Genomic DNA, 18,794 nt, shown 5'->3' with positions numbered 1-18,794 from the left:
TAAGCAAGGTCATCATTCCCAAGATCAGGGTTTGTATCCTCAGCCATCCAGGAATAATTTATGCTATATCCTTTGGAAAGACTCGTGGTTCAATTCAGGGAGAGGGAGAGAAGGAATACATAAAATAGTAAAGACTGTTTCTTCTGGGTTCTGGAGCCCTCCTTTTCATGGTCTTTTCCCTCTGGCATGGAGATATAAGTGTGAGCACAAAAAAGCTGTTTTTGACAATTTTGAATCTGGAAAGGGAGAAAAGTCAGTGGCATGGAAACAGTATCCATCTTGGTTATTACTAGGTTATACCCCTTTAATGTAGGTTTTTAATAAACATTTATCATTATTGCTATTATTGGGCCTATGGTTTCATTGGTAAAGAAACTATCAGTGAAGATCTGTCAGCAATAGAAAAGTCCTCGAGAATCTCCTAAGAAGGTTAAGTGACTTGTCTAGGGTAATACAGACAATATGTGTCAGAGGCTAGATTTGAACTCTGGTCATTCTGGCTCTCAAATTCAGATCTCTCCTCACTAGGCCAAGCTCCATTTCTTAAATAATGCTGCCTCAAAAATCAACATGGTAAATGGATGGAGTGTTAAGACAAAATTAGAATGTCATGAATTTCATTTCCTTCAGCTATTTTCACTTTATCTTTTCTGAAATAAGATTGCTTCTTTTTATTTATTTACTTTTGTACCTGTTATCCCCATCCTATCCCTAGTAAACACTAAGCTCCTTGAGGGTAAGGCTTATTAAAAACCTTTTTTTGTCTCTTTATCTCTTATCCCTAAAATAATGTTTTTGACAAAATGGGAAATTAATATTTTTGCACATAATAATGAACCTCTGGAATTTGAAAATCTACATCCAAATCTTCTCAGGTTTCTATTTTTGTAACTGTGAGCTAATTTTATCTCCCTAGGTCTCAGTTTCCTCAGGAAGGGAAGACTCAGACCAGATAGCCTCTGAGTTCCTTCCACTCTAATGCTATGATCCATTGAGTTCAAATTCCACCTCTTTCTACTCCTCAGCTTCATAAGCCATAAGTTAATGAACCTTTCTGAGCCCTAAGTAACTAAAGTACTTACTATCTGATTCAATGAAGACATTCCTACAAACAAGTTCTCATTTGCATAGTGCTTTATGCTTTATAAAGTGCTATAAATTCACCATCTATCTCCTTTGATCTTCACAACATCCCTAAGGGATAGAAAGCACAGCATAGTTAGCACTATTTTACTGATGAGACTCAGAAGAGTTAACTCAATCATTCAATCAATAAACTTTTATTATAAACACCTACTATGTGCTAACCACAGCCTTAAATTCTTATAGTCAGTAAATGGTTGGAGCTGGGACTGTTAGCTCTCCTGACTCATAAATCCCACATAATTTTGTGCCATTGATTATGGATATAAATGTATAAGTTACTGGGTCAGGGATTTTGCATCTCTCTGATATCACTGTATTTAAATAAAGTAGTAACATGATTTATTTCATGGGTGGTCAGTATTTTCATTTTCCAATTTCCCTAAAATGGTGAAGAGCAATTATCTTAGTTACTTCCTCCCCTTCAGAATGAAGGTTAATAAAGAAAAACTGCAAGGTCTGGCAGACATCAATTTGGGAAGAGAGACAAAAGGCCTTTAATAGCTCCCATAAAATAATGATCTGCAATTTCATTAGAGCTGCTGTGTGAAATTTTTCGGACAGCATAGCAGTTACTATTCCCACTGGAAGACAAAGATACAATCTGTCAGTCCAGTAAGAAGATAGAAGACTATCAAGTCACTTCGTGATTTTTGCTAATGTACTCTGAAGAACTAGTCTATTCTAAGCATATTGCTTGCCTATTGTTCTCCCTGACACCATTCCTTAACAGCAGCAAAAGGATACATTAGTTACAAGTAACCCACATCACCCTTTTCCTTTTGATACTTTCCAGATAGAGGGAGATGGCACATTTTGGAGAGAAGGAAATGGCAATCACATTAAGGCACACGTTTGCCAAACCTCAGGAAGACAAAAGAACCCAAGGATGCTGGATTTATAGACATTTAAAACCCAAGTTTGAATACGTGCTTTTCCAAGTACTTCCTGTGAGACAACCTATGAACAAGTCCTTTAAACTCCCAATTTCCTCATCTGTAAAATGACAAGGGAATTCAGTGACTTCTAAGGTTCTTTCAATGCTTATCATCTTATGTGCAGAGGCAATGTAGTTTACATACTAGAAAGCCCCTTGGTCTTGCGATTAAAAGACCTGAATTTGAGGCAGTGTGGTAGAATGGAAAGACTCAGAAGAAATGGTATTGAAATCCAGCTATACCATTTACTATCTATGCATCTTTAACAATCTGGTTTTTCAGTTTTCTCACATTTTTTATAAAATGACTTCAAAGGTCTTTCTACCCATAAGATACTGTGAATTTCAGTTCTGCCAATAGTTGTGTGACCTTGGAAAGCCACTGAACCTCAGCCTAAGCTTCGTGATGATAAAACAGACATAATGCTGACATCATGCCAGCATCACAGGCCTGTTGTCAGAATTGAAATAATGTTCAAAAACTTTAAAGCTTATATAAGCTCAGCATTTATTACATATATTAATCTCCAGAAATGTATTATCCTCTCTGATAAATTATTTCTGTCATGTGAAAATTCTGTAATATTCTGAGATTAGCTGAAAAAATCAAAGGTGTGATGTAACAATTAGGTAAAAATCCAGCATCAGAGGGTGATTAGATCCTTGCCCACCTGATCTAAGCAAGCCTATGTTCAAAGAGTTTTTAAATCCAGAGGAAGTAAAGTTCAACAGGGAGGCACAATAGCTTTTACAAGCCATTGAGTTCTCAGAAGTAACACAAATATGCCTAGATTTTTTTTTTAAGTTAATGCAATGTTTAACATATATTTTACATTTAACATCTAGAGGAGAGAGTAGAGTGGGAGTGGAGGGAGAAAAAAAATTGGAATACAGATTTTTCAAGGGTGACTTCTTGTGCATAGATTTTGAAAATAAAGAGTTTTAATAAAAACTTTTAATTAAAAAATTTTTAAGTGCATAGAAACATCGATTTATAGTGCATGGGTAGATCTAGGCCCCCTGAGAAAGAATTTTTTCATCCTTTACATGGAGCTGTATCTCACACTGTCTCTTATATACAGAGTAACCTAAAAGTCTTAAAAGTCTATAAGTTCAAGCACACTAAGACTTTTGGGATACCTGGTATAACCAATAGTCCAATAAAATCAGGTTATTTATCACCTATATGCTCATTAAGGGCAGAGATTTTTTTTTCTTTTCCTTGGTCTTCCTAACACAAGCACAGCTCTTGGTACAAGAGGAAATGTTTAATAATAGTTTCTTAATTACTTGGTTTTTTTTTATTTTCCAAGTTCTTCAGTTCTTGGTTTATGCTATTTTCCTTATCTGCGATGACATACTATCTTCCCTTCTGGAATTTTTATCCATTTAAGGTTCAACTTAAGTTCAGCTTTCTTTATGAAACCTCTCTTGATTCTTTCAGCTGGAAGTGAATTTTGCCCCTCTGAATTCTTAGGAATACTTTGATCAAATCTCTTTTGTGGCCCTTAGAACAAATAGTTATGGTAACTAGTGCACATTTTAATTTTTCTCCTAAATTATAAGCGTCTTAACAACCAGAACTATATTTCATTCATTTCTAGGTATGAGGTGCTGCTCACCAAATATGAAAAGACAAATTTAACTATTCAAGAACTCATTTCTTAGGTAAAGTATATTACATGTAATGCTGATACCCCAATCAATTTTAAAATATATCCTATAAATGCAAACAAGGAAAATATGCATATATATAATCATGAATAGAGATTATTTTGTTTTGCTTTGTTTTTGCAAGGCAATTGGGATTAAAGCCCAAGGTCACTCAGCTAGTTAATAGTCAAGTGTCTAGATTTGAACTCAAGTCCTCCTGACTATAGGACCAGTGTTTATCCACCATACTACCTAACTACCCCATGAATAGCAAGTCACAAAATGTCAAAAGACATAGGATCTTTGACTAGAGAAGGGGTGTTCAACCTTTTTGTGTCATGGTTTCTACTGGCAGTCTGTTGAAGCTTATGGACCTTCAGGATGAGCACAAAATTAATTATTATTGGGATAATTATCAAAATATTTTTAGAAAATTCACTGATTCCAGGTTAAGAATCCCTGGATTAGAGGCAGACTCTTTAAATCAACTAGAGACTTTTTTGATGTGGAAGTTGAAATAATCAGAAGAACCAAAAAAAGAAACTTTAAAAAATGGGTGACTGGAGAGAAATTTAGGCAGTATATCTTCAGTGTTGCAGTGGGGAGGGGGAAAGTGGAAGAGAGCTCAGATTCTTAAACTGTGGTTCATGACTCCATATGGGGTCTTATAATTGAATGTGGGGATCTTGAAATTTATTATCAATATTAATTTCAGTAAATATTTTATTTGTATACATATTTTATGTATACCTATATACCCAGGGTCATATAAAATGTATTGGGCAAAAAGGGGTCACAAGTGGAAAAAACTTAAGAAGCCTCAGTTAGTAGAACATTAAAGGTAGAGAGTGCCAGAAGAAGAAGATACTATTTGGCAGATAATCCCAAAGGGTATATTGTCAAACATCTTCCTAGTAACACATTCAAAAATGCCCAAATTCAAAAAAATTACTTATAGATTTTTTTCCTCTCTCATGAGAAGAAAGTATAAGGAGTTACTGAGAAAAGACATTTTATCCCACATCCTTAACAATATCACAACAGAGAGGCCTTTTGATTGTTTGTTTTTTCCCAGAATAGTTTTATTAGGGAATCCTGCCACCATATTGACATACAAAACAATCTCCATGTTGAGACAGAAATGTGAAATTCTCTGTACAAAGATAAGGCTCAAATCACAGGTACTTCCCTCCCCCCAGTTCTTTAGTAATTCAATGAAGTAATCAACAATCCATAGTTTATTCTTCCCAGAGCTGTGTTTATAAATATCAGACAAACCACAAAATATGTTCCAAATACATAACATTTTACAAGATAGTTCAAAGCACAGACAGAAATACACAACACTTAACCTACAAATTCTTTATGATCCAACTTTCATTAGCATTGAAGCCAACTGTTTGTGTGTGTATATGTATATATCTCACTTGTGTGTACATATATATCCACAGATGTTTACACAATTATTATCACTAACAAATTAAATACTTAGTGAGTTTAACTCACTACAACTTCTACATGGAAAAGCAAACAAATATCAGAAATGCCCATGCAAGGTAAAATGAGAACCTGTGTGTATATGAAATATGTATCAATACTGTGTGTACAAATACACATATAAAGACATATATATATAAACACACACATATAGAAAACATGGTCTATACATATACTCACACATTTCCATTTCATCTCCAACAATATCTTGTACTATTCATTTCCAGAAATAACCTTGTCTTTATTTGATCAGCCAATAGATGACAAAAATTTCCCCAATAAACCTAATATTATCTCCAAAGCTCTAGGTTAAGGAAAGCATCACTCAAGTTTTACATTCAAGAATCCCAGTCTTAGCTTTTTGTCATTATATAAACTCACTGAATTCTTACTTTCTCAGCCAATCTGTCTATTCACAAATACATCTGTTCACTATGGGATTCTGCCCAAGAATAAGGAGATATTTAGCTGGATTTTTTTTAATCTGCATTTGTTACTATTTAAAATACATCTTCCTAACATTGATCAATATTCTGAGGAATAGGATGTAAGATATTAAATAATAGTGTGATAGGGAAGAAAAAAATAGTTGATTCCACTAAAGCATAGTCATTTTAGAGACTAACAACTAGCTTTACAATATGAATCAATATGAAAAAATAGGAAGAAATAAAATAAATTAATGAAATATAACTTTCCAAGTTTGTTACTTGCAAAACTCTCAAAGACAGCAAATGGAGAAAGATTGGAGGATCAGTGAATTAAGGTACATCATATTATTGGATTTTTATATATTACTAGAAGGCATAATAAATTACTGAAACAATATGAACAATAGCCTTGAAATTTAAGGTTATAAATTCTAACATAGCTCATTTAATTCAAATTATTTAAATTATTTCAGACCCAAGTAGAGAAAGGCTCCATGAGCTACCTTTCAAATCCAATTTGCAAAATCAGATGTCTAAATGAGGCATCCAGAGCCTTCTAGTTGGGCTCTTAGCACCAAAAACCAGGCATCTTTATCTATATAGATATAGATATAGATATATGCCCAGATTAAAAATTACAGAGCAATTTTGAAAAATGTGCTCATGGTAAATTTAAAGGGTCAACAGAGTTTCAGAGAGCCCATAAGTTAACCAACCTCTTTTTAAATGAGGCTCACATTATAGAAAAAGCTCCAAAATGAAAAATAGGGATTTAGGGGAAGGAAGTCTTTTACAAAGCAAATGCAATTATTTTATGCCATTTACTTTGTGAGGACTATAGTCCTTGAAATAGGGACATATTCTCTCTAGTAAGGCAACAAACCTCACACCCATGGTTTAAACGCTAATAGAACGGTGCTAAACCAATTTTTCATGAGGCCATGGAAACATTTCCTTGTAAAAGATCCTGCATTAAAAAAAAGGATGATATTATATGCATAACAATTCTTCCATATCCTCCATGTGACCTTGTCTGCCCAGAGCTAGACTTGAAAGTCAGATTTAGGATTAGAGTTGTATAAATGTTACTGCAAGCTGCATCTCTAATCTTACAGAGTAACCACTATCACATATAGAAAAGTATTTCTCTTTCTCCCTCCTTTGTCCCTCTTGCGTGTATGTGTGTGTGTGTGTGTGTGTGTATGTGTGTGTATCACACACACACGCACGCAACCCCCCCCCCCCACCCTTCTAGTGACTCCCTGGAGTTAAGTTTCACAGAATCATCATGACTAGAATGAGGGACCTTCAATATACTTACCTTAATTTTCCTCCCTTTTGTTTTTTTGAAAATGTATTTATAATAATTCAAACTTCTATCAACTCTGAGTCCATGCTTCATTCCTTTAAATCATCATATAATCTACATTTCCCATGACTTTCTTAAAGTTAAGCTATCACCACTCACCTACCACACCCTAGCTATAAATCCTTTTGGGGGGCTACATTCTAATCCATCTTCCCTTTCTCTCTTATTATGTACACAATGTACAATTAGCTTGGGGAGCCTGTCCCTTCTTAGGAATCACTTTCACTCTCTTCCAGTGACTTTCTGCTGCATTAGTTGAGATAGAAGATAACAGGACACAGGTGAAGATTACTGGTCATCTTGTCAATGATAATGTCTCCCTATACTTTAGATAGAAGATATTCAGAAACAGATTACTGAGCAATTTTTGTCATATTTCATAGGTGGTATTGTTACTTTTTAAATTAGATATATTCCCCATTCTATTTTCTGTTTCCTAAACTTCCTATATCATTCTTCTAACAGTTTGCTATCTCATATGCAGGTATAACAAATTACAGAATTGTCCAGCCAAAAATATTTTTTTAAAAACAAATCTGCCAAAACATTAAAAAAATTCCCCATGTACTGTTTGTGCATTAATCTTACAATCTGTACACTTAAATAACTTCAGAAGACTTCTTTTGCTAAAAATTTACCAAAATATTTTGAACACATAAAAATATTTTTAAAAAAAACAACAAAAACCCAGCATAAACTTGGCTTGTATAGGCATTGGTTAGAAGAGATTGTTGCACTAAGGAGTATATTCAAAAATATTTCCCTCCAATTTTACTAAAATTCCGGTCCTAATCCTTACAGTTTATAATGCTACAAACTTAAAAAAAAGCAAGTTAGCTCTACATAATGTTCTATGGTATAGTAAGTAAGCAGTAAGCTTACAATGCAATAAAAATAAACATCTTTTTGGTTACTTAAATAGCCACCATTCTGGCCTATAACTAAAATAATGTTTTAGTTGACTTTAACTTACTTAAGTATATTGAATTATGAAAAGCTAACTTAAGGAATTGAACAGTCTGTCATATATGGATGAAAAGAGCTACCTGCTGATGGCCCCATGAGCTTTCTAAAAGCCAGGCAGTTCCAAAAAAAGAAAAGAAAAAGAAAGAAAAATCACTAGTATTGAATATAGCCCTTAGTCACAAAATATGTTAACTTTATGAGCAACCCAACAAGTAGAGGATAAAGTTTATTTTTCTCGCCACCCACTCCTTGAGAGGACAGTAATATTCATAGTGGAACTGCTCAAACTCTGGTGTCTGACGAATTTCACAAAGGAAGGACAGATCGATGCCTGACTCCAAAAGGACGAGAAGGAGAGGGAACACAAACAGTAACAGTCCCAAACCTACGACAAGAAGCCTGGAGAAACTCTTGACGAAGGGGTTCACCTGGATGTTGCCTGTCAAAATGTCATAGCTCCAAGTCAGGGCTCTCCGGGCTTCCTTGAGTTCCTCTTCCTCAGCCATCAAAAAGGCATTTTCATCCGCTTCTAGATCCTCAAATGAATCAGTGTCTTCTTTTTCTAACTCAAGCCTTGAAGAACAGTCAAAGAGCATGTCGATCTCATCCTCATCAACTGGGGTGGGAAGCAGGCTGGCACTTGGGTTGTAGACCAATTCTGAGATGGTCAAAGGTTCTTCTTTGATTTTTTCCTCCTGCTCCCTTGAGAAGTCCCCATACTCTCCAATGTTTTTTATTGGTGAGCTAGATATCACAGGGGCCGAATGGTCATCTTCTCTCAGCAATGGAATACCTGCCAAGAGAAATTTATTTTTCTTTTTAAAATTTGAGTGTCTTTCTAATAACATTTCTAGGCTAAAGGCAAAGAGGTAGAGAATAGATTCTAGTAGTTGACAATATAAAAGAGCATGTTTAGTTGTGTATAATCATGATTGAACAGGCAGCTCAGATTGACAAATCACCCATCTCAGTCAAACTTTGAAGTTTTAAGGCAGAGGAGTGGAGAAAATTTATATATTTAGAGTGGGATATTAGAAATTATCATGTCTAAACAACTCATTTCACAGACGAGAAAACAGAGACTTATGGAGATTAACTATCAGGATTTTAACTAAATCCTTTCTGGGCAAGTCAACCACCTCAGTTTCCCCATCTGAAAAATGATGGGGTAGGAATCAATGGCCTCTAAGATCCTTTACACTTTGAACCTCTGGATTATATGACAGATCTTCATTCTGAAATGGACAGGATTTTTTAATTAGCAAAATATTCCCAATAATCTGATAAAGAATATACAACAACAACATAGTATTTTCACCCTTTTTATTATTGTTGGCTTGTTTGCTTTTTTCTTATTTTTTATTTGATTTTTCTTATGCAGCATGATAAATGTGGAAATGTTTAGAAGAATTACACTTTTAACTTATGTTGGATTACTGACCGTCTAGAGAAGGAAAAGAGGAGGAGGGAGAGAGAAAAATTTGGAACACAAGGGTGAATGTTGAAAACTATCCTTGAAAAAACTGTGTATTTTAAAAATAAAAACTTATTATTAAAAAAAAAAGCATATCCAAGTAGGACCTAGAAGTACCATAAAAGATTTCAATAAGTTATTATTTATCATTTCAATACAATCAGTGGCAATCTCTGTTTTATATTTTTGAACCTCATTTCCTATAAAAGAGTCACTATTATGGGCATAAAGAAATATCATTTAGTCATTACAACTATATAAATCAAATATGCATCATCATATCCATCATTCATCTACACATACATTCATATTTCGTTCATCTACACCTAACCAAAGTCCAGAAAATCATACAGTTTTTCAAAGCTGTAAGCGTGACTGCTCATGTGAAATTAGCAATTCGCTATCTAAAAAAGTTAATAGCATTTACTGGAACTATATGTAAAGATCTTTTTTAAATCATCACATAATATTTCCTAATTTCTAGTATCATCATGACTTTAAGAATCTTCACTAAAAAGAGCCTTCTCAAAGAAAAGCATAATTAGAATAAGTTTTAAGAATTTCCCATCATTCTATAGTTAACCATATTTGGAGTGATCCGATGGAAGAAAAATCCACAATAAAGAGGAAAATGTAAAAAAAAAATCTGATTTGCAGTGTGGAAATGTATAATATTTCTAAAATCTAAAAGTGTCATACCATTTGGATATGCTGCCCCATTTATAAAAGAGGATATGGCAAACACTGTATATGATTGAGAATTTTGACCCAGGAAGAAAATATTTCTTCCTTTTTTCCCTTCCCAAATTCTAAGATTTACCCCACTAGTCTCTTTGCTGCAAAACACTATTTCCTTCTCTCATATTTTGGCATTGGTTTTCTTCTAGGTATCCAAAGCATTTTCTTCTCATTAACCACTTGATACCTTCAAAACTTTGTTCAAGTGCCACTTTCTACATGAAACCTTTCCTATTTCCCTTCAAATTTAGTGCCCTTGTTCCCCCTCAAAAAAACTGACTTTGTATTTATTCTGCATATGTGTTTATCATCTTCACCAATAAAATGATAGCTATTATTTTATTGATGAAGACACCATTTTATTTTTGTTTTTGTACACTCATCACCTAAGCCATGCCTGAAAAGTACTAAAATGATTAATAAAATATTTGTTGATTTATTTTCATGCTGCATACCATAGCTCAGGATCTTAGCTTTTCAGCTAGAAGAGATGATCTAGGTCATATGATCCATTCTTAAAACTTATCCTTCTCTTGTTTGAACTCTCCATCCTTCTACTACTGTTTTTTTGCCATTTTACTCAAAGTTAATCCCTGATACTATCTTCCTTGTCTCTTCTCAACATTATTTCTTATCAAGGTATCTCTCCTCCATGATGTGACCCTCTCACTCAATCATATTACCCCTCTGACTCTTGTTGTCTTTCCCCTGAAAAAGAAGAATGGGGGTAACTTGTGGTTTTCAGACTTAGTTAATTTGCTTGGACCTTAGTTGCTGAGTAAGAATTTGACGTCCCAGTGTTTGGTTCATACTCATTCCACAGAAGAATAAGGTACACAAATCAAGAAAAAGGAAATTTAAAGGTGATCCCACTATGCTTACTGCTTCTCAGTCCCCTCCCCCCAAAAAATACAGGAGGCTCTGCAATACAGAGCCTAAAAGGCTCTCGTCAAACAAGACTACACATGTTAAACTATACAAAACTCCCTGATAGATGCAATCGAAGCAGTAACTTAGTTCAGCAATCCCCTAGTGACCAGAATCACAATCAGTCATTCAAACAACAAGCAAATAATAAGTGCCTACTGTGTCCCACATAATCTACTAGGAGCTAGAGATGTAAATACAAAAAATAAAGCAATTCCTCCTAGTAAGGAGTTTCTATTCTAAGGAAGGAGACAATCACAGAGACAGATGGGAGCCCTGAGGCCATGTATCTATCTGATCTATGCATGTATCCAGAATCTCACCCAACATAGAATCATCTGGTTTTCTCATGGAGACTTGTGCTGAGGAAGATCCATTAACCTCCAGATACAATCCTTTCTACTTTTGGATGTATCAAGGGGAAGAGGAAATAAAATAAAGAGATACATGCTTGCCTAAAATATTTGCCAGTGTCACAAGGTTTTCTACACAAAGTTAATAGCATCTGACTTATAATTATTCAAACTACCATAGCTGAGGGACTTTTTTCCCTACTGACATACATTTAGATACAAAAAATGACTAGAAATAGAAAATTCGTAGAGTTAGTCTTACTGCTTCTGAAATGTTTGATAAGCTCACTTGATTTCATTGGTGTTTTTAAAATATAAGTAAATAAATATACTGAGCAAATTCCTAAAGCTCACCTTCTGAATAACTGTTTTGGAATCTACAGTTCTATAAGTCTGAATATAGATCAAGTTATATTCAGTGATTAATCTATAGTAAGGTACCTTTAATTTTTTTAGTCAGGGAAAAATAACTTGTCTCTTACTTGTTAAATATATGGTTCCTTATTTATACTGTATCTTTAAGGTTATGAATTTAGATTATACAAAAGACCACTGACCTGGAATTGGAGTGAGAATGGGGGGAGGGAGGGAAAAAGGAAAATTTCAGAGAACTACAGTAGGAATCAGGAAAAGCCAAGTTCAAATCCAGTCTCGGAAAGATACTTGTTATATAACCTCAGGAAACCATTTAAACTTTTGCCTGCCTAGTTTCATCATCTATTAAGTGGGGGTAATAATAACATCTACCACAAGGTTTCTTCTGAGAATAAAAATAGATTAAATTTGTTAAGCACTTTGCAAAATTTAAGTGCTATACAAATGCTAGCTATTATTATTGTAAATGACAACAATGAACATAAAATGCTTCAAACTACTAATAAGAAAATGTGAATTAAAACAACTCTGAAGTTCTGGGTTATATTCCTCAATCAGGAAGGCAAAGAAAACAAAAAATGAAAATAACAATTGAGGCGGGAGATGTTGGAGGATGAGTGGTTGGTGGAGCCATGAAATGGTCCAAACATTCTGGATTTGAAACTATACCCCAAAATTCACTAAACTATGTACACTCTTTGATCCAGCAATACTGATATAAGAAATGTACTCCAAAGTGACCAACAACAAGAAAGACTCATGTATACAAAACTATCTACAGCAACTCTTTTTTGTTATACCAAATAACTAGAAACTAAGGGGAATGGCTCAATAGACTAGGGGATATGAATGTAATGGAATAAACATTAAACTGTAAGAAATAGTCAAAAGAAAGGTTTCAGAAAAACCTGGAAAGACTTATATAAAGTGATATAGAATGAAGGGAGCAGAATCTGGGAACAATTTTTTTTAAACAATATGATAGTTGAACCATACTTCGCCCAAACCAAAATTAAGTAATGTTGTACATATACTCTTTATATGTGAATATATTCTCTTTTCATTAACATCTTAATCATCCAGAGTCATTTCCAGTTGTCTTGATCTGGACCCAGCAGACCTTGCATAGCTCTTAATAAATGTCAACAAACATGAACATGTCCAAATCAGAACAGAAAAAGTAAATTATATGAAATCACAAATCTCTATTGTAATCAATTTTTTAAAGGACATCAAATTTGACAAGATGGCATCAACACTACTTGTTTATCTGTGTCCGCTAATCCTCCTTCTGCTTTCCTCTGTTTATTTTCAATGGTATTCTTTGCTTTTTTGGTTATATCATTATCACTCGTCCTCCCAAACTTTTGTACAACAAAACATTATTATATGTTGTTGTGATTTGTCCTTTGTGCTAAAAGAGGACCACAATATCAGGGAAATGATGCCATGATATGAAAGTGACTTGGATTTGAGTGAGAGAAGTCTGGGTAAGGTCACCTGCCTCACTTTCTTCTCTCAGACCCATCTGGATCTAGTGGGCAGATACAGATCAAAACAACTGGAGATGGCTCTGGATGATTAAGATACTAATGAAAAGAGAATATACACATATACAGAGTTGTAATATATAAATAAATATATAATAGATGTATATTTATATAAATGCATAGATTTTAAATATATTTCATATCTATAACGTGATGTCCTTGAAATCAGGAGTTATTTTTATTTAGTCATTGTATCTCTAGTGTCTAGCAACATGCCTCCCATATTATAGGTTCTTAATAAATGCCATTTGAATTAAATGGAGGAAGGGGGAGGGGAAATGAATAAGAGTTAGTATCTGAGCCCTAGAAAGGAATCAAGATTCATTGGGTCTTCTGTAAATGGTCTGCAGCTCAGAGACATCCTCTAAATAGGAACATAATAAGAAATTCAATAGAAAAGCCAGGAAGAAACAAATTCAGTCTAGTGAGGTACAAAGAAGATAGACAAGAAACCAGTGTAACAGCTGTCATTGAGATATGTGGCCTCTGGGTGGCACTGTGCCCAGACACTAGGCTCATAAGGCCCAGGGCAAAAGATGGAGTCGTCCTTCACCCAAAGGGCAGAATAGTCAAAAAGAGAGTTAGGGTTTCTAGAAATACAGACACATTCAGGAAAGTAAAAGCCCCAAAATCCAAGAGAGAAACCTCTGGAGATCAGCTAAGGGGGTTTTGTCTCATGATCAGGGAGCCAATGATGACAACAAAACCTCAGAGAGGCATGAATCTATGGAGACCACTATAAAGAACAAGGAACATGGCTTTAAAGTCCTTGTGGAACAGTCATAGAAAGATTCTTTGTGAAGTCAACTAGAAAAGTTCCTGTCACACATCAGGAGTCTGGATCGCACTCTGTAATTTCTAAAGGAGCTCAAAGCTCAATCAAACCAAATCTTCCTTAGATTAGAAGCCTCTACACAGGAGCCTCGATTATAACTAAAATCAAATAAAATTACGACCAAGTGATATCTGGGGTCAATTCACCCAGCAATGTTAAATACCTACTATGTGCACAACACTGAAAACTTCAGTATATCCCCAGCCTCACCAATATGGGTTTCCAGACAAAAAAGTAACTTCTTGAGAGCAGACTATTTTTCCTTTTTCTTCATATTTTCAGCATCTACATGGTACCCAGTACTTAGTAAATGTTTAATAAATGTTTTATTTATTGACTGATTAATATAGATCATTACCCTTACATACTTATTCTATGCAACTTTATTCATGTCTTCTCATAAGCTAATCATAAAAAATTTGACACCTGGGAATCAGAGGACAATAATAAGATTGAGGTCTTTGTCCTGTTCTTTTGACAAGATGAAGATATCAATACAATAGGTGAATTGCCCATCGATTGTCTAATTCCTCTGTGACCATCTGATCTTTCTTTTCCCCCCATTCATGTATTTTTTTTTAGGTAAAAAGAAAAAGCAAAAATAATCTCTGTCTTCAAACACCTTACATTTTAATATATACAACCAATTAATAAGAAAGATGAAGGGATTGTAACCTATCTCATTGGAGGGATTTCCCATACTGATAAAAGTATGGTTCTTCTGAAGCACTGCAGCTTCAAATTCAAATGGGAGTGTAGAAAAAAGGGAGTTTGAGAGACTAAATAATATATAGCTGAACCCATAGCTTGTTAGAGTAAGAGACCTTTCTTCCTTTGGCCCTATACCAGCAGAAGTGACAACAACAGCAATGTTGGGCTGATTGCCTCCTGGCAGAGTCCCATGACTTCTGGCGCAGGAATCCTCTGAGTGAGGGGAATGCTCCAAAGAATGTTCTCAGGGACATATCGTCCTCTGATTCCCAGGTGTCAAAACCCATCTCCTGGTTAAAAACATCCCCTGCTCTAAAGCAGAGAACATCTCAGTGACAAACAAAACATCTTGGGAACACTACCCCTCAACAATTTCCCTAACTATCATTCCTAGAGGGAGTAGAGTGGACAAATTCATTTAAGAAATTTTAAATTTTTAACTATTGCTATAAATGTCCATGCAATTAACATAATTCAGGAACTAATGAAGAGATCCAGAGTCCACTTGCCACAGGCTTACTCTTCTACAACCATGTCTTGTTACATTTCTTTCTCTTATTATCCTAAGAGCATGGGCTCTGATCTCTTTACCTATGACCCTCTTTTGGAGATAGAAGAAAAATACCTGGAATTTGCAGAAAGTTCAGATACAACTCAGAAGAACACTAAATGTAGAATGATTATATAATAATGATAAAATTTGACTATTTTAATGAAATATCAAAAATGAGATGTAAATTTTCAATTCAAAAACACTTATTGAGTAACTACTATGCTCAAGGCATGTGCTAAGAGCTGAAGAATATATAATAAAACTAATATTTATATAACATCTTAGCAAAGCATTTTAAATATTTAAGAGGTATATCTAATTGGATTTCAGGTAAAAATAATGGAAGAGTTTTGTAAAAGACATAAATATTGACATATAAAGGAGAAACCATTTTGAATATAAAGTAAAGCTTTTTATACCTTAGAAAAGGTCTAACAATTTTGGCACACATTTGGCTTGAAGAGCCAAGTGGTTGAGCACTCCACCAGGCCCAGCCCAGGCAGCAATAGTGCAACATCTGAGCAACTGGTCCCACTTAGTCCATCAGCCCACATACAGAAACTGCCCAGACCAATATGGCAGCAGCTGTCCAGAGGCAGAGACTTTCCTCTTCCCAGGTCCAGCAGTTGATCAAATCAAGTAATTTACTCAGCACAACCCAGTAGTAGAATGACCCAACTAACAGAGATAACATACTTGGAAGGAGTATGCCCAGTTCAATAGCAGAGTGATTCATCTTTCCCAGTACCCTGTACCACAGTGAACTTTACAAAGATAGAGATAAAAAAAAAGACCTTGCTCTTCCAGAATTATGAGTTGTCTTGGCTATCTATGTTCCTCATATAAGTGCTTTAAGTCCAATAAATATATTTAGGGGATAGTAGCCACCAGCTTTGGGGGTGGAGTTAAAGGGATGGGGAGAAATATTTTTACTCCATTATTGTTTTCACTATACCATTTGAGTAAATGCCTTTTGTAAAAAGCTACCCAAATAATGAATATTTGTTAAAAAGGAAGCATACTAGTGAAGTCCTGTAAGCCATATTCTTAGGAGAATATTCATTTACAGGGTCAACCTTAGAATCTAGGGTAGCAGCCACCTCTCTGCTAATACCAATGTTAAGTGGAAGAGTTGGTCAAGAGAGAGAAAGGCAACATTTACACATAGATTTAGAACAAAAAGGAACCTCAAAAACCAGCTGTCATTTTAGAGGAAAAAACTGGAAGTTTTTGCTGATTTCAGAGTCATGGGAACTAAATCCAAATTCCATTTCTGCTATTGACTATATGTGTGACTTGAAATACCACTTTGTCTCTTAAGATCCTAGTTTTCTGATCTGTAAAAATAAGGACATTGGAGTAGATTCTGAAGTCCTTTCAAGATGTACATATGTGATCCTATGCTTTGATTCTACAACCATCTTGTTAGGTAAATAACAAAAGTATAAATATCTTTATTATATCAATGAGGAAATGGAGGCTCAGGAAAGTTGCTTGCCCAACATATAACAAGTGATGGGATTTGACTCATCTGTCACTGATGCCTCACCCAAAAACAAACTTTGCAAGTTTTCTCTGCAGAAAGGAAGTTATATTCTTCAGAGTTGTGAGGTACTATGAGTTACTGAGACATACATTTCCCTACAAGTGGATTTCACTATCCTTTCAAGTTTAGATTCATGCCAATTCTTCCTATCAGAGTTTCCTGATTCCAAGTCCAGCTTTAAATGCTCAAAAATGAATAGGTATAATCCCTGCCCTCATGAACTTTATAATTCAAAATGGTAGTTGAGACATGGACACAAAGGACTTTCTTGCAAGATAATAACTCACATTTAAAAGGCTCTTTAAGCTTTACAAAGCATCATGTTGTTGTTGGGTTGTTCCAGTCATGTCTGACTCTTCATGATTCCATTTGGGGTTTTCTTGGCATAAATATTGGAGTGTCTGCCATTTCCTTCTTCAACTCATTTTACAGATGTGGAAACTGAGGCAAACAGGATTAAGTGACGTGCCTAGGTCACACAGCTAGTAAGTGTCTGAGGTCAATTTTGAACTTGTCTTCCTTACTCCAGGTCCATTGAGTTCTAGTCATTGAGCCACGCGGCTGCCCTTACAAAGCATAGTGTATGAATAATATATGAGATGTGCAAAGTGCTGTACTAGGTCTGAAGTTATAAACCTCATGTCATGTGGCTTCTATGAAAATATGCTACAACTATTACATTCATCCAATGAGGAATTTTATTGTCACATACTCTAAAGAGCAGCTTTTTGCACTGTGGTTTGTGACCCCACATGGGGTCTAGTAACTAAATGTGAGGATCACAAAATTATGGTTTTCAGAAATGTTTGATTTGTATACTTATTTTATATGCCTAATATCCTCAGGGTCATATAAAAATTTTTCAGGCAAAAAGGGATTGTGAGTGGAAAAAGTTTAAAAAGCCCTGCTCTATAGCACATCATATTGAGAAAGCAGCTGAGGTGGTTAGTAATAGAAGTTGCAGCTGAAAAGTGGCTTAGAGATCTCCTAGTTTAATTCCTGAGTTTTAAAGATGAGGAAACTGAAGCCCCCAAAAATAAGATGACCTATTCTAGTTTACATAGATAGTAAATAGAAGAGCCAAAGTTTGACTCTAGAATCTCTGATTCCCATGATATCACACTATCTAAATAAACATTCTTGAAATATTCAATGTTTATTCTTTTTAAAAATTAGATAGACTCAAGGACAAAAACAACAGTAGAGGCATGGAAACAAACACTTGTAATATCAATCTAGCACAAGGCAGATAGGAAGGGAGGAGAAAAAGATCAGCTGTGCAGTAATGCTACAGGTCTAAATCAAGCATTAACAGAGAAGCAGGAATTCCAACAAGCTCTCCCATCCCTCTAATTAGAGTACTAGATATCTTCTCTGGCTGCTCAGCCTGGAAATTTCTAAATTTCTAAATAGTTGGAATTGGTAGAATTTCCCTGGAGATTATTCTCCACCTGGCTCTCTTCTACTAGCATGTAATTCTTTAAAAAAAAAAAAAAAAACAAAAACAAAAAAAAAAAAAACACCAATATAAACTCCATTTAATTTTTCTCTGTTTCTTCCTGGTTGTTTCCATCTGACAAGCCCAGTGATTCCAAGCCAGCTGAGTCTACAACCACTACTTTAGCAATTGCTTAAGTAGATGTTTGTCTCTGGATGACTCACTATTCTATTGACTAGTCACATTCTCTGACTCTGTTGCTGACAACGTTTTTCTCTGAGTGTCTGGGAGTGTCTAT

General features: G+C 34.9%; 1 protein-coding gene across 2 annotated transcripts in view; it reads right to left on the bottom strand.

Annotated features, from left to right (window-relative positions):
- Positions 1-4,784: 4,784 nt before the first annotated feature.
- FRMD3 (FERM domain containing 3) overlaps positions 4,785-18,794 on the bottom strand; it is a 299,096-nt gene continuing 285,086 nt past the window's right edge. For both annotated transcript variants that reach the window (XM_051966415.1, XM_051966425.1), the window contains one exon: positions 4,785-8,789. In XM_051966415.1, coding sequence (XP_051822375.1) covers positions 8,191-8,789 — 599 coding nt within the window. In that variant the 3' untranslated portion in view covers positions 4,785-8,190. The remainder of the gene's footprint in view (positions 8,790-18,794) is intronic.

The sequence above is a fragment of the Antechinus flavipes genome, chromosome 1, assembly GCF_016432865.1.
Source record: "Antechinus flavipes isolate AdamAnt ecotype Samford, QLD, Australia chromosome 1, AdamAnt_v2, whole genome shotgun sequence".
NCBI classification, from domain to species: Eukaryota; Metazoa; Chordata; class Mammalia; order Dasyuromorphia; family Dasyuridae; genus Antechinus; species Antechinus flavipes.
This window is presented reverse-complemented; position numbering and strand designations above follow the sequence as displayed.